This window comes from Rhincodon typus, unplaced genomic scaffold, assembly GCF_021869965.1.
Source record: "Rhincodon typus isolate 14 unplaced genomic scaffold, sRhiTyp1.1 hic_rhity00002101, whole genome shotgun sequence".
Lineage (NCBI taxonomy): Eukaryota > Metazoa > Chordata > Chondrichthyes > Orectolobiformes > Rhincodontidae > Rhincodon > Rhincodon typus.
The window spans coordinates 616-14,372 of NW_025967739.1; the positions used below are offsets into that span (position 1 = coordinate 616).

The 13,757-nt window shown below is 46.2% G+C and overlaps 1 protein-coding gene across 1 annotated transcript in view; it reads right to left on the reverse strand.

Moving 5' to 3' along the window:
- Positions 1–7,081: 7,081 nt before the first annotated feature.
- The window catches only part of LOC125481424 (NGFI-A-binding protein 1-like), a 12,954-nt gene continuing 6,278 nt past the window's right edge, over positions 7,082–13,757 (reverse strand). Inside the window, exon 2 of the mRNA XM_048592954.1 lies at positions 7,082–7,903. Within this exon, the coding sequence (XP_048448911.1) occupies positions 7,082–7,876 (795 nt within the window). The 5' untranslated portion in view covers positions 7,877–7,903. The remainder of the gene's footprint in view (positions 7,904–13,757) is intronic.

A 13,757-nucleotide genomic window follows, 5' to 3' on the forward strand; every position in this document is an offset into this window, starting at 1 on the left:
TTTTCTTCCCGTAACCTTTGATCCCCTTGATAATCAAGAACCTATCTATCTCAGTCTTAAATGTACTCAATGACCTGGCCTCCACAGCCTTCTGTGGCAGTGAATTCCATAGTTTCACCACTCTCTGGCCGAAGAAGTTTCTCCTTATCTCCGTTCTAAAAGGTCTTCCCTTCACTCTAAGGCTGTGCCCTTGGGTCCTGGTCTCTCCTACCAATGGAAGCATCTTCCCAACATCTACTCTGTCCAGGCCATTCAGTATTCTGTAAGTTTCAATTAGATCCCCCCTCATCCTTCTAAACTCTAATGAGTATAGTCCCAGAGTCCTCAAACGTTCCTCATATGTTAAGCTTTCCATTCCTGGGACCATTCTCATGAACCTCTGAACCTGCTCCAGAGCCAGTATATCCTTCCTGACATATGGGGCCCAAAACTGCATACAATATTTGTTGTATTCCTCTGCTGTGCTCCTTCTCACAGAACTACCAGTCGCATCGTGGACCAGTAAATCACAAGGGGTCACTTGAAAATCTCAAACAGATTTAATTAACAGACAAGTTGCACTTCTCAAGAGATTATCTGCATGTCCTCAGTCTAGCACGCGGCTGCTTGAACTCCTCACAGCTGTTGTCCATGTGTCCATTGGGTCCTTGCCTCACTAACATACTCAGCTCTAACAGCAGTAACCCAGCAGCTATCATATTCCCATTTGTGCATGTTTACGGTGCGCAATTTTCCTCCATTACAACAGTACAAAAGAAGTTGCTGGAAAAGCTCAGCAGGTCCAGCAGCATCTGTGAAGAAAAAGATCAGAACAGGAAGGGTCACTGGACCCGAAACATTAACTCTGATTTTTTTTTTCTTCACCAGATGCTGTCGGACCTGCTGAGCTTTTCCAGCAACTTCTGTTTTTGTTCCAGATTTACAGCATCCGCAGTTCTTTTGGTTTTCATTTGATACAAAAGAAAAGACAGACTCACATTTACTTATGCAGCAATTTTCACAATAAGCACACAGCCAATTAATTACTTCTGAAAGCTGGGACGATATAGGGGTAGGAGGCACAGCAGCTGATCTGTGTATAACAAGCTCCACAAACAGTGATGTGATGGTGACCGGGTAATCTGTTTTTGGTTGTGATATTAACTGAGCAATAAATATTGGCCAAGACACAGGTATAGCTTCCCTGCTTTTCTTGGAAAAAGTGTTGATTCTGGGATCTGGGAGGTGATGGCTTAGTGGTATTATTGTTAATCCAGAGACCCAGATAATGTTCAAGGCCTGGGTTCAAATCCTGCCACAGCTAATGGTGGAATTTGAAATCGATAAAACTCTTGAATTTGCTGCAGATGCTGGAATCTGTACTGAAAACAACAAATGCTGGAGATCTCAGCGGATCAGGCAGCATCTATAGAGAGAGAGGAAGCTAACATTCGACTCTAGATGACTCTTCATCCATGAAACCACTGCCTATTGTAGGAAAAACCCCATCTGGTTCACTCATGTCCTTTAGGGAAGGAAACTACCATCCTTACCAGGTCTGGCCTACATGTGACTCAAGACCCACAGCAAATGTGGTTGACTTTCAACTTCAATCAAGGATGGGCAACAAATGCTGGCCTAGCTGTGGCCTAGTCATGTCTCATGAATGAATTTAAAGGAAAAGTGATTTTAAATTCCACCAGCTGCTCAAGTCCCACTCAAAGGACCTCTGGTTTACCAGCCCAGTAACATTACCACTATGCCACCCTCTCCCCACGTATTGTACATCGACTGCCATTTGATGAAAATTTTAAGAATAGGGTTCTTACTTTTCACTATAAAATTAGAGGGAGGGAGGTAGGTGGAATTTTACACCCAAGCACCAACTCCCCTTCATCCACCCCAGGGTGGGAGTGGGGCTGGAGGTGGGCGGTTTACACTGTGGAAACTCTGAATTGTGACCCCGAACTCACCACAAACACGTCAGCGTCCAGTTCGACAGGAAGTTGGGGGTAGGCCTGGGTTAAGTAATTTAAAAAATGTTCATGAGGCTGTGTGCCTCAGATTGCAACATAATCATAGAATTGTTACAGTACAGAAGAAGGCCATTCAGCCCACTGCAATGGCTCTCTGAATATATTAATTTAGACAATCTCCTGCCGTTTTCCTGTAACCCTGCATATTGTTTCCATTTTAAAAACCATGGCTCACCTCCCATTTTGCAAAACTCTTCAAAACTACGTCCTCTCATTTATGAGTAAGAAAAATTACTCTTTCTCCACACTGTTCAAAACCCTTATGATTTTGAAAACCTCTCCAAATCTCTCCAAGGAAACAGTCCCAACTTCTTCAATATTTTCTCAGAACTGAAGCGTCTCATCCCTGGAACTATTTTTGTACAGCTCTTCTGCACTCTCTCAAATCCTTCCCATACATGCTCAGAACTGAACACAATACTCCGGCTAAGATCTAACCAATGTTCTAAATAAGTTCCTGATAGCCTCCCTGCTCTCACGTTCTACTAATGTCCCTATTAGTGAAACGTGGAATACAATATCCTTTATTAACAGCTCTTTCTACATGTCACAGAGTCATACAGCACAAACACAGACCCTTCAACCCAACTAATTCAGGTCGATCCTAATACCAAACTAAACTAGTCCCATCTGCCTGTGCTTGGCACATATCCCTCCAAACGTTTCCTATTCATGTACTTTTCCAAGTGTCTTTTAAATGTTGTCTCTGTATCTGCATCCACCACTTCTTCTGGAAGTTCATTCCACACATGAACCCCTCTCTGTGTAAAACAAAATTGTCCTTCATGTCTTTTTTAAATCTTTCTCCTCTCACTTTAAAAATATGCCCCCCAGTCTTGAAATCCTTCCCAGACGCCCCCAAGGAAAAGACACCTGCCATTCACCTTATCTCATGATTTTATAAACTTCTACAAGGTCACCCTAAACCTCCTATGCTGCAGTGAGAAAAGTCCCAGCCTATCTAGCCTCTCCCTATAATTCAAACCCTCTATTCCCAGCAACATCCTGGTAAATCTCTTCTGTACCCTCACCAGCTGAATACTATCCTTAATAATGACCTGCCACTTTCAATAACTTATGCACAAATACACCCGGATCTCTTTGTTCCTGCACCCTCTCTAGGACATTATTCTTTATTTTATGCAGACGCTCATATGTTGCCCAAAAAGCTATGGCTGACACTGCCATTGGGACCCCACTCAGTCACCTCTTCATAAATGTGAAAAATACATTTACTTTGAATTCATGAACTATATCTGACCTTCGTCCCCCTTCTCTATCCCAACAGAGAGAATGAAAAGATTAGGGAATGCGTTAACTAAGGTAACTTCCTAAGGAAAGCCTTTGATAAAGCAACCAGAAAAAAGGAGCATTTGTTTGGCTCTCCAAAGTTTGGATAGGTCAAACTTTGCTCAAAAAAGTGAGTTCTTTTTTTAAAAAACAGATTGTGGGATGGGCTATCAAGAGGAATGAGGCTCATACAGATTGCAGTGGCTGATCTATATGAAAATGGAGCAGGACTAGGGCTATTAGGCCCCTCAGATCTGTTTCACCTTCCAATAAAATCGTGGCTGCAATTGTTAAGAATTGTTAAGGCACAAAGAACACAGAAAACAGAAAGTGCTAACAGGACGAGCCCTGTGGGGAGGCATGGTGGCTCAATGGTTAGAATTACTGCCTGAATAGCGCCAGGGACCTGGGTTCAATTCCACCCTCAGGCAACTGTCTGTGTGGAATTTGCACATTCTCCCCATGTCTGTGCCAGTTTCTTCTGATCACTTGCGTTTCCTCCCACAATCCAAAGATGCGCAGTTTAGGTAGATTGTCCATGCTAAATTGCCCGTAGTGTTCAAGAATGTGTAGGCTAGGTGGAGTAAGCACGGGAAATGCAGGGTTTCAGGGAAAGGGTGAGTCTGAGTGGGATAATCTTCAGAGGAACTCGATGGGCTGAATGGCATGCTGTAGGGATTCTATGATTATCCATGCCAATTCAGCATGCACTTGTGGTGTGTATAGTACAGAACGAGGTAATTGGATGGTGCTCAGTTTGCCCTCACTCCCTCAGTACTTCCACGGTAGAGAGGGGGGTCAAAGGTCAGACATATTTCATATCCACCCCTCCCTCCAGCAATCCCCAATGACCTCAGCATGAAAGCAAGCTCGGCCCAGTCTGCGCCGGCTTCCCTGGGTGAATAGTCAGCAAATATCCACCATTTAAGCCCTGACACGAGAAACAGCCACGCAGACAATGGACCAAAATCTGGACGAGGGGAAGCATTACTTGCTGCGGGGAGGGGTGAAGTAAAAATAAGATTTTAAAAAGGAAAGGGAAGAAGTTATTACAAACCTGGGCAGTGAATACAGACCAGAGATAGGCAGAAATGGAGCCTATTACTCATCGCATTTAGCATGATCTGGGCTGCAGACTGTGTAGGGACCCTCTGTGATTCCTTGTCCAATATCGACCAGTCTGATTTTACTCACTGTCTCTCCCATTCGGAGACTGGATTTGAAAACATATGCTGACGATCTGGAGGGTGAAAGTTGTACACTGTTCTTACATCTCCTTCCTTGCGACAGCTTAGAAGCAGAAAAGGTCAGGTACCAGTCTCACACTCGAGGAGCATCTTTCTGTGTGGTGCGTTCAGGATCCCCAGTGATGTGAGGTGAGGGGAAGAAAACCATCGCTTAGAAACAATTCTTTGAAGTAAATTAAGACAATGCTGTTGCCTCAAAGCTTCCTGTAAACCCACTGCAGCTTTAACCCTCAACGTGATGACTGTGACACATGGGCACACCATCCCTAGATGTCACACGGCCCTCATAACACGTCTCACTGAGTTTAAACTCTCATTGTGCAGTGGTAGTGTCCATACCTTTCAGCCAGGAGATCTGGGTTCAAGTCTCACCTGCTGCAGAGGTGTGACACGGATTAATAGAAATAAAGTCTGTTCCCTGAATATTGCACCTTTTAAAAACAAAACAGACCCAAACGGGGCTCTTGTGGCGCAGTAGTAGTGTCCCTACCTCTGAGCCAGGGCTCAAGTCTCACCTGCTCCAGAGGACTGTAGTAATGTTTCTGAACAGGTTAATTAGAAAATATCTTCTCTGAGTTTACTGAAGTGACAGATCCAACACATTGCTACATGTTTCTATCTGCAGGTTTCCCACGCAGCCGCAATCGAAAAGAGGGCACAATTTAGAGGAGAAAGGCCATGATCTTTTTGGGTGCTTGCGGAGCAGTGGTAGTGTCCCTATGCCTGAGCCAGAAGGTCCAGGTTCAGGTCTCCACCTGCTCCAGAGGAGTGCGCAATAACATCTCTGAACAGGCTGGTTAGAAAATATCTGGAGGAGAAAGGCCACAATCAATCAGCCAGTCACACAGAGAATCTGGGACTGGTCTCCATGTGGAGAAGAGAAGGCAGAGGAGAGATTTGATGGAGGTCTTCGAAATCACGAGGAGTCTGAGCAGAGCAGAGAGGGAGAAACTGTCTCCATTGATGGCGAAACAGAAGGCACTTATTTGAAAAGAATAGAAAATAGGAGCAGGGGTAAGCTATTTGGCCCAATGAACCCACTTTGGCATTCATAATGATCAGAGATGCCTCTTAATCTCAATGCCATACACCTCATGCCATACCTTATAACAGCTTTCGCTTCTAAAAATCTTGTGATTTCTTACTTAAATTTATTCAGTGACTAGACAGTCTTGCCAAGAGGCAGCATGCCACAACAACGGGGCAGCACGGTGGCTCAGTGGTTAGCACTGCTGTCTCACAGCGCCAGAGACTCAGGTTCGATTCCACCCTCAGACGACTGTCTGTGTTGAGTTTGCACATTCTCCCTCTGTCTGCGTGGGTTTCCTCCGGGTGCTCTGGTTTCCTCCCACAGTCCAAAGATGTGCATGCTAATTGGATTGGCCACGCAAAATTGCCCGTAGTGTTCAGGGGTGTGTAAATTTAGGGAGATGGGTCTGGGTGGGATGCTCTGTGGGTTGGTGTGGACTTGTTGGGCCGAAGGGCCTGTTTCCACACTGTAGGGAATCTAATCTAATATGATAAAGTAGACAGGATCTGGGATGCATAGCCTGAGGCAACAGAAGAGGCCAAATACAATCAGGGCTTTCAGAAAGGAAACAGATAATTGGAGGCAATGGTATTATTGCTAGACTTATTAACCTAGAGACCCAGGTAATGTGCTGGGGAGCCAGGTTTGAAACCCACCAGGAGAGGCTGGGTCTTTTTTACTGGACCGTAGGAGGTTGAGGGGTGACCTTATAGAGGTTTATAAAATCATGAGGGTATAGAATGGCCCTTGTCTTTTCCCAAGGTTGGGGGATTTCTACACTAGGGGGCATATTTTTAAGGTGAGGAGAAAGATTTAAAAAGGATATGAGGGGCAACTTTTTTTGTACACAAATTTTGTACACAAAGAGTGGTATGTGTGTGGAATGAACTTCCAGAGGAAGTGGTGGATGTGGATACAGGTACAACATTTAAAAGACATTGGGATAGGTACATGAATAAGAAATGTTTGGAGGGATATGGGCCAAGCGCAGGCAGGTGGGACTGGTTTAGTTTGGAATTATGGTCAGCATGGACTGGTTGGACCGAAAGGTCTGTTTCTGTGCTGCATGACTATATGACTCTGTGACAGATGGTGGAACTTGAATTAAGAGTTGGAACTGTTGTCGATTATCAGAAAAAAACTCATCCAGTTTATGAATGCCCCTTTGGAGAAGGAAACTGCCATCCTGACCTGGTCTGGCCTACATGTGACTCCACACCCTGAGCAATGTGGATGATCCCTAACTGCCCTCTGGGCAATTAGGGCTGGGTAATAAATGCTGGCCTGGCCAGTAACATTCACATCGCCGTGAAAAACAAATTACCATTGCTCTTGATGGGAATTGTTTTCTGGCAATTTTTTCTGGCTGTAGGGCAGAGTCGAATGCCCCCAGTGTGAACAAGGAAAAGGAGTAGGCCATTCAGCCCCTTGAGCCTGCTCCCCCACCTTCAATAAGATCATGTCTAATCCTACTGTACTGTAAACCATTCTATTTTTTATTACAATTGTACCTCGTGCAACGTCAGATTCTTCCCGTCTTTGCGTTTGGAGTCGAACCGCCCATAGATGGCGCTGAATTTGCGGATCTCCTCCTCCCGTTGGGGCTCCTGTTCGCTCATCTCGAAGATGTGGCCCAGTGACTTGGCCATCTTCTTGTTGCTGATGAAGATGCACTCGAGCTCCTTGGGCTCCATCCTGGGCACGGTGTGGATGAGCCGCTCGGCGCAGGCCCCGATGATCTGCACCACGTCCGGAGTCAGGGGCAGCGAGGGTCCGCCATCCTTGGGAGGCGAGTGGGGCTCCTCCTTGGGCACCGTCATCACGTGGGAGATGCTGGGCATGGGGTGCCCGCCGCCACCGCCAGCCGCCGCCGCCACCTCTGTCTGAGACGAGGTCTCCCGTGACCCGGCATGGTTGTTGGTGACCTCCTGCCCCGAGACCAGGCCCTGGGCTGTGCCGGCGGAGTTGGGGCTGCTGGTCGCTGTGTTGAGTTCCGAGATCTTGGCGATGGGGATGCTGCTCGCTGGCAGCTTTGTGAGGGGCTGGTTGAAGGCGGTGGGGTTGGTGATCCACTCCTGTAGAGCCTTCTGAAGGCGGCGGACGTGGAGCGGCTTACTCGACATACCCACCAGGGCCATGATCTCCAGAAATTCCTCCTCCGCAGCATCGCACAGCTGCTGGACGTCATCCCCACCTTGCTGGATGAAAGCATCGTAGTACATGAGAAGATTTGCCCGTTGCAGGACCCTGTAGAGCTGCAGCTCACCCAGGGTGGAGGGCTGTGAGGTCGTCATAGCCCCCTTTTCTCCACCTCAAAGACCCTGAAAAAGAAAAAAAAACAGAATCAATTGACAGGCCTCTGGGTGGATAAAGGAAAAAGCCCACTCCTTCGCTTCTTGGGCACAAGGTTCAAGGCCTACCCAGGCCCTGAGAAACATAGAAAGGAATAGGAACAGGAGTAGGCCATTCAGCCCATCAAGCCTGCTCCACCATTCAATATGATCGTGGCCGATCATCCTACTCCCTGCTCCCACTTTCTCCCCATGCCCTTTGATCTCTTTAGCTCTAAGAACTAGATCTAACTCCTTCTTGAAAACATTCAATGTTCTGACCTCGACCACGTTCTGTGGTAGAGAATTCCACAGACTCACCACTCTCTGGCTGAAGTCATTTCTCCTACTGTCAGTCCCAAATATCCTTGAACTGTGACCATGTCTCCACTTACTGTCAGCAGATCATAGACCATAAGATACAGGAGCAGAATTAGGCCATTCAGCCCATCAAGTCCGCTCCACTATCCAATCATGGCTGATATATTTCTCAACCCTATGTCCTGCCTTCCCCCCATAACCTTTGATACCCTTTCTTAATTGAGAACCTCTCTATCTCGGTTTTAAAAACACTCAATGACTTGGCCTCTACAGCCCTCTGCAGCAATGAGTTCCACAGATTCACCACTCTCTGGCTGAAGAAATTCCTCCTCATCTCAGTTCGAAAGGGTTGTTCCTTCCTTCTGAGGTGGGGTCCTTGGGTCCGACCAGTGGAAACATCTTCCCCACATGCACTCTATCCAGGCCTCTCAGTATTCTGTAAGCTTCAATCAGATCCCCCCTTCCATCCTTCTAAACTCCATCAAGTACAGTCCCAGAGTCCTCAACTGCTCCTCAAGTCCTTCATCCCCAGGATCCTTCTTGTAAACCTCCTCTGGATCCCCACCAATTGTGCTCTGGCCTTTTACCATTGGAAACCAGATTGAAAAAAACACAAAAATAAATATCACTTTGGACTCTCACCTCCCACAACAACGTGTTGACATGGCACCTGTAACATAATGAAATTCCATTCCTGTGACCATCAGGCAAGGAAAGCAAGGGGAAAACAAACTTCAAAGGTGTTCTCCTGACAAAGTGTGAGAATGTGATCTCACCATAACAAAGGCCCAACGGACAAGCACAAGGCCTCACAGCAACACCCCATTCATCAGACGAGGGAAGGACCATAAAGACGTCCCCCATGACCAGAGCCAACGACTGCTGGACCGACTGATTCTCTCCACTATCTGCATCAAGCTGGACCCAAACTGGCAGAGGCAGCGAAAAGGAGAATCAATGTTGCTGGACTGAAAGACCCTGAGGAGAAAGAGACAAGCCACTTTGAGGATCACCTGCTCAGGTGACATCTCATCAGCTAGCCTGGCATCAGCCAATGTGCCAGAGCCACAAGATGCCCACAGCTCCTGGTTCACCCTAGTCAGCACCTCAATGCAGTCTCTAGACTGGGAGACATCAAGACTGTTTCAACGTGAACAACCAGCAGATCCAGGATCTCCTCGACTGCAAATGTGAGGTGTTCCTGAACTGGCTTCTCCCCCAAAACTTGAGCGAGAGGAAACGAACCCAACTGTAGGCCGAGGTGCCACACGTGGCTTGTGACCTGAAGAATAGATGGCGATTACAGAGAGCTCAGGACTCCTGGCAACTCGCCGATAACCACAATGTGCACGGCTTCTTCAGCCTTTTCTATGGTCCAAGCGCCAATGAGAGCCAGAAACGGACAGTCACTCATCAAAAACCGAGAGGCAGTCAACATCTCTGAAGGGAGCACTTTGAGGATCTCGCCACCATAACACAGTCTTTGCCATAACTGCTCTAAACACCATCCAACAACAGACTCCCCATCACGGTCTCAGCACACCTCCAGACTGCCATGAGGTTGAAAAAGCTGTCCAACAGCTGTAAGCCCACAGAACCTCCAGTGTAGGTGGAATCTGAGCCACATAAGGACCTATTGTCCATAAGACCAAAAAGATAAGATATTGCAGCAAAAATTAGGCCATTCAGCCCATTCAGCCTGCTTTGTCAATCGATCATGGCTGATACATTTCTCAACCCCCATCTCCTGCCTGCTCCCCATAACCCTCAATCCCATCACTAATCAAGAACCTATCCACTGTACCTCAGTCTAAAAGACATTCAATCACTTAGCCTCCACAGCCCTCTGCAACAATGAGTTCCACAGATTCACCACCTTCTGGCTGAAGAAATTGCTCCTCATCTCAGTTCTAAAGGCTCATCCCTTCATTCTGATGTTGTGCCCTTGCGTCCTAGTCTCTCCTACTAATGGAAACATCTTCTCCACATCCATTCTAGCTGGATCTCTCAGTATTCTGTAAGTTTCAATGAGATCCCCCCCACTCATCCTTTTAAACTCTATCAAGTGCAGAAGCAGAATCATCAAACCAGTCCTCATATGACAAACCTTTCATCCCTGGGATCATTCCTGTAAACCTCCTCTGGAACCCCTCCAACACCAGCACATCCTTCCTTAGATACAGAGCCCAAAACTGCTCACAATATTCCAATCGTGGTCTAACCAGAGCCACTATACGGCCTCAACATACACCTCTACTCTTGCACTCTAGCCCTCTTGAAATCTGGTGGAGTGGGGGAATGTAAAGGTTCTGATGACATTTTTGAAAAAAAGATCAGAGAGGGGTTTTCCCAGATGACCTGACCAGTATTTATCCCTCAGTCAATGTGATTCAAACATGAGATCTGGTTGCTGATCCCACTGCAGATTGGAGAAGCTTGTTATCCCTACATTGGCTGCTGTGTCTGCGTACATTAAAATGGTGAGGACATTTTGTACAAGTACTGCAAAGTCCTTTGGAATGTCCTGAGGTTCTGATGTTTCAAGCATGTGGAAGGTGCAAGAGACCTTTGCAGAGCCTGATTATCCAGAAGCAAGTTCAGAAAAACATCACGTCCATTACTATCTCCAACATTCCTTAAATCACTCACTCCATCATATATTTATCCATGTATCTCTTTGCTGATTCCATCTGATCCCAGTTCCTAGCTGGAGGACCTGTTGTGTTTAGTCCCCACTTCCTGTGCAAAATACTGTCATTAAATCTAAACTTGTCTGTTCAGGTGTTCCGAGGAACGGTCACTGGGCCCGAAATGCTAACTCTGATTTTTTAATTCACAGATGCTGCCAGGCCTGCTGAGTTTTTCCAGCAATTTCTGTCTTTGTTCCCGATTTACAGCATCTGCGCTTCTTTCGGTTTTTATTGTGTCTGTTCAACTTCCCCATTGGGATGGGATTTACAAATCACACCTTCAGTTGGGAGAAACTCTCAAAATGTCATGATTTTCTTCATCGAGTAAAAATTCTACAAGAGGCAGCATTTTAAAATGAAAACTCCCGGGATCCTTTAAGAGATTTTCATTTGAAATAAAAAGACTTGCATTTAGATAGCACCTTTCACAACTGCTAAATGTCTCAAAAGCACTTTCAAAATATAGCCACTGCTGTAATGTAGGCAACATGGCAGCCAATTTCTTTCAGTAACGTCCCAATAAAAGAGCAATGTCATTTATGAACAAATAATGTGTTATTCTGTGATGTTGACTGAGGGGTAACTATTTACCAAAACATTGGGAACAGCTCCCTTGCTGTTTACTACAACATACTGCTGCGGGACCTTTTACATCCACCCGAGCAGGCAGCTCGAGCTTTGGTTTAAACTCCATCTGAAAGATGGCACTGCCAACAGCACTGCACACCCCTGGTACTGTGCTGCAGCACAGGCTGGAGTGGGGCATGAACACAGAACGTCATCACTGAGGCAACAGTGCTACCCATTGAGCATTGGCTGGCGCTTCACAAGGGACGGTCACTGATTGCAGGGAAAAGTGTTCACCAACTGTTTAAACAGTTACAGATGCAATTCTCGCCTTAAACAACAGTGGCAAGACATGAACCAGTGTGGCACCTTTACCTTTTCTAGCTTTGCCAGCAGGAGACTGAACAGCTGAGGGTACTTGCTGGACAGCAATGTGGGACAATTTTAAACTGTGCTGTCCTGGGAAGCTGAACGAATAGCATGGATTCAGAGATTTGCCAAGAGTAAGCACGGACAAAAACAAAAATAAATTCAACCAGGAAACGGTAAGTTCTAATTACAGCATAGAATGCGATCTTGTAAAAAGTAGAAAGCCACAGGAAGGGTAATGAAAAAGCCAGATTTGCTGTGATACAGCATCTTGCACACACTCAGGTACTCCCAAAAGCACCTCACAGCCAATGGACAACTTCTGAAGTGTTTTTGAACTTTTTTTTTAAAAATCCGTGCAGTTGGAAATGTCTCTAACCCTTTCTATTGGTAAACTGAGTGAGACCGGAACTGCTGCTCCTAGCCACAAACCTTCAGCCTACCCCAATGAGGTACAACACACAAATACACCAGCGATCAACTCAAAGTCTCATTCACCCATCGACACATTTGTTTCAGCTGTTGCCAGCACTGTTGCCTCTGGGTCAGGAGGTTCAAGTTCCATCAATAATAACACAACAACAACATACATTTGTACACCTCCTTTAATTAACCTCAATGTCCCAAAGCGCTTTAAAGAAACATCTAACGCAAAGCATAAAACCAAGCCAGATAAGGAGATAATAGTCAGAGGTGGGTTTTAGGGAGTGTCTTAAAGGAGGAAAGAGAGGGGGAGAGGTGTAGGGAAGATATTCCGAAGCCTAACAACCGGAGACACAGCCACCGATGGTGGAGCAATGCACATCAGGTCAGAATTAGAGGAATAAAAGATTTGTCAGACAGCTGGAAGAGAATAGAGAGATACATGGTGGAAAAAGACATGGAGGGATTTGAAAACAAAGGTGTGAATTTGAAAGTTAAGATGCTGCATGAATGGGAGCTAATGCAAGTCAGTGACCACAGCAGTGACAGGGCAACAGGACCTGCTGCAAGATCAGACCAAGGCTGCCAAAACCCACTGCTGGCCCTGAATACAGAACTTGAGGCTGACACGCTACTGCAGCACTGAAGGAGAGCTGCACTGCCACAGAATTACACTGAGGCCTCAACTTCCATGTCCAACTTATTACGGTACAGCAGGAGGCTATTTGGTCCATCATATCTGCACTGGTTCTATCCCCTAGTGCCAATCTCCTGCCTTTCTCCATATCCCTGCACACCATTTCTGTCCAAATAACCATCCAATGCCATCTTAAGTACCCCATTTGAATCTGCCTCCACTACATTTCCAGGCAAAGCATTCCAGACTCTAACTACTTTGCATGTGAAAATTTTTTTCTCTCACATCACCCTTGCTTCTTTCTTTAAAACTATGCCCACTAGTTTTTGTTCCCTTTACGAGCAGGAACAGCTTCTCCCTACCTACTTTATATAGCTGGCTCATGATTTTGAAAATCTGTACCAAATGTCTTCTCAGTCTTTGTCTCTCCAAGGGGAATAGCCCTAAGCCCTTCAATCCATCCCAGTAACAGAAGCTTCTCATTCCTACAACCATCTCAAGTAGATACAAGAAATTCCCACGGCATTACTTCAAGGAAGAACAGATGAGTTATCCCCGTTGTCCTGTCTAATGCTGATCCCTCAATGCACATGTCAAAACCAGACAATCCAGTTGTTAATCACAGAGATAGTAAGAACTGCCGATGCTGGAGTCAGAGATAACACAGTGTGGAACTGGAGGAACACAGCAGGCCAGGCAGCATCAGGAGAGCAGGAAAGCTGACGTTTTGGGTTGGGACCCTTCTTCAGAAAGCTGAAGTTTTCTGAAGAAGGGTCCAGACCCGAAACATCAGCTTTCCCGCTCCTCTGATGCTGCCTGGCCTGCTGTGTTCCTCCAG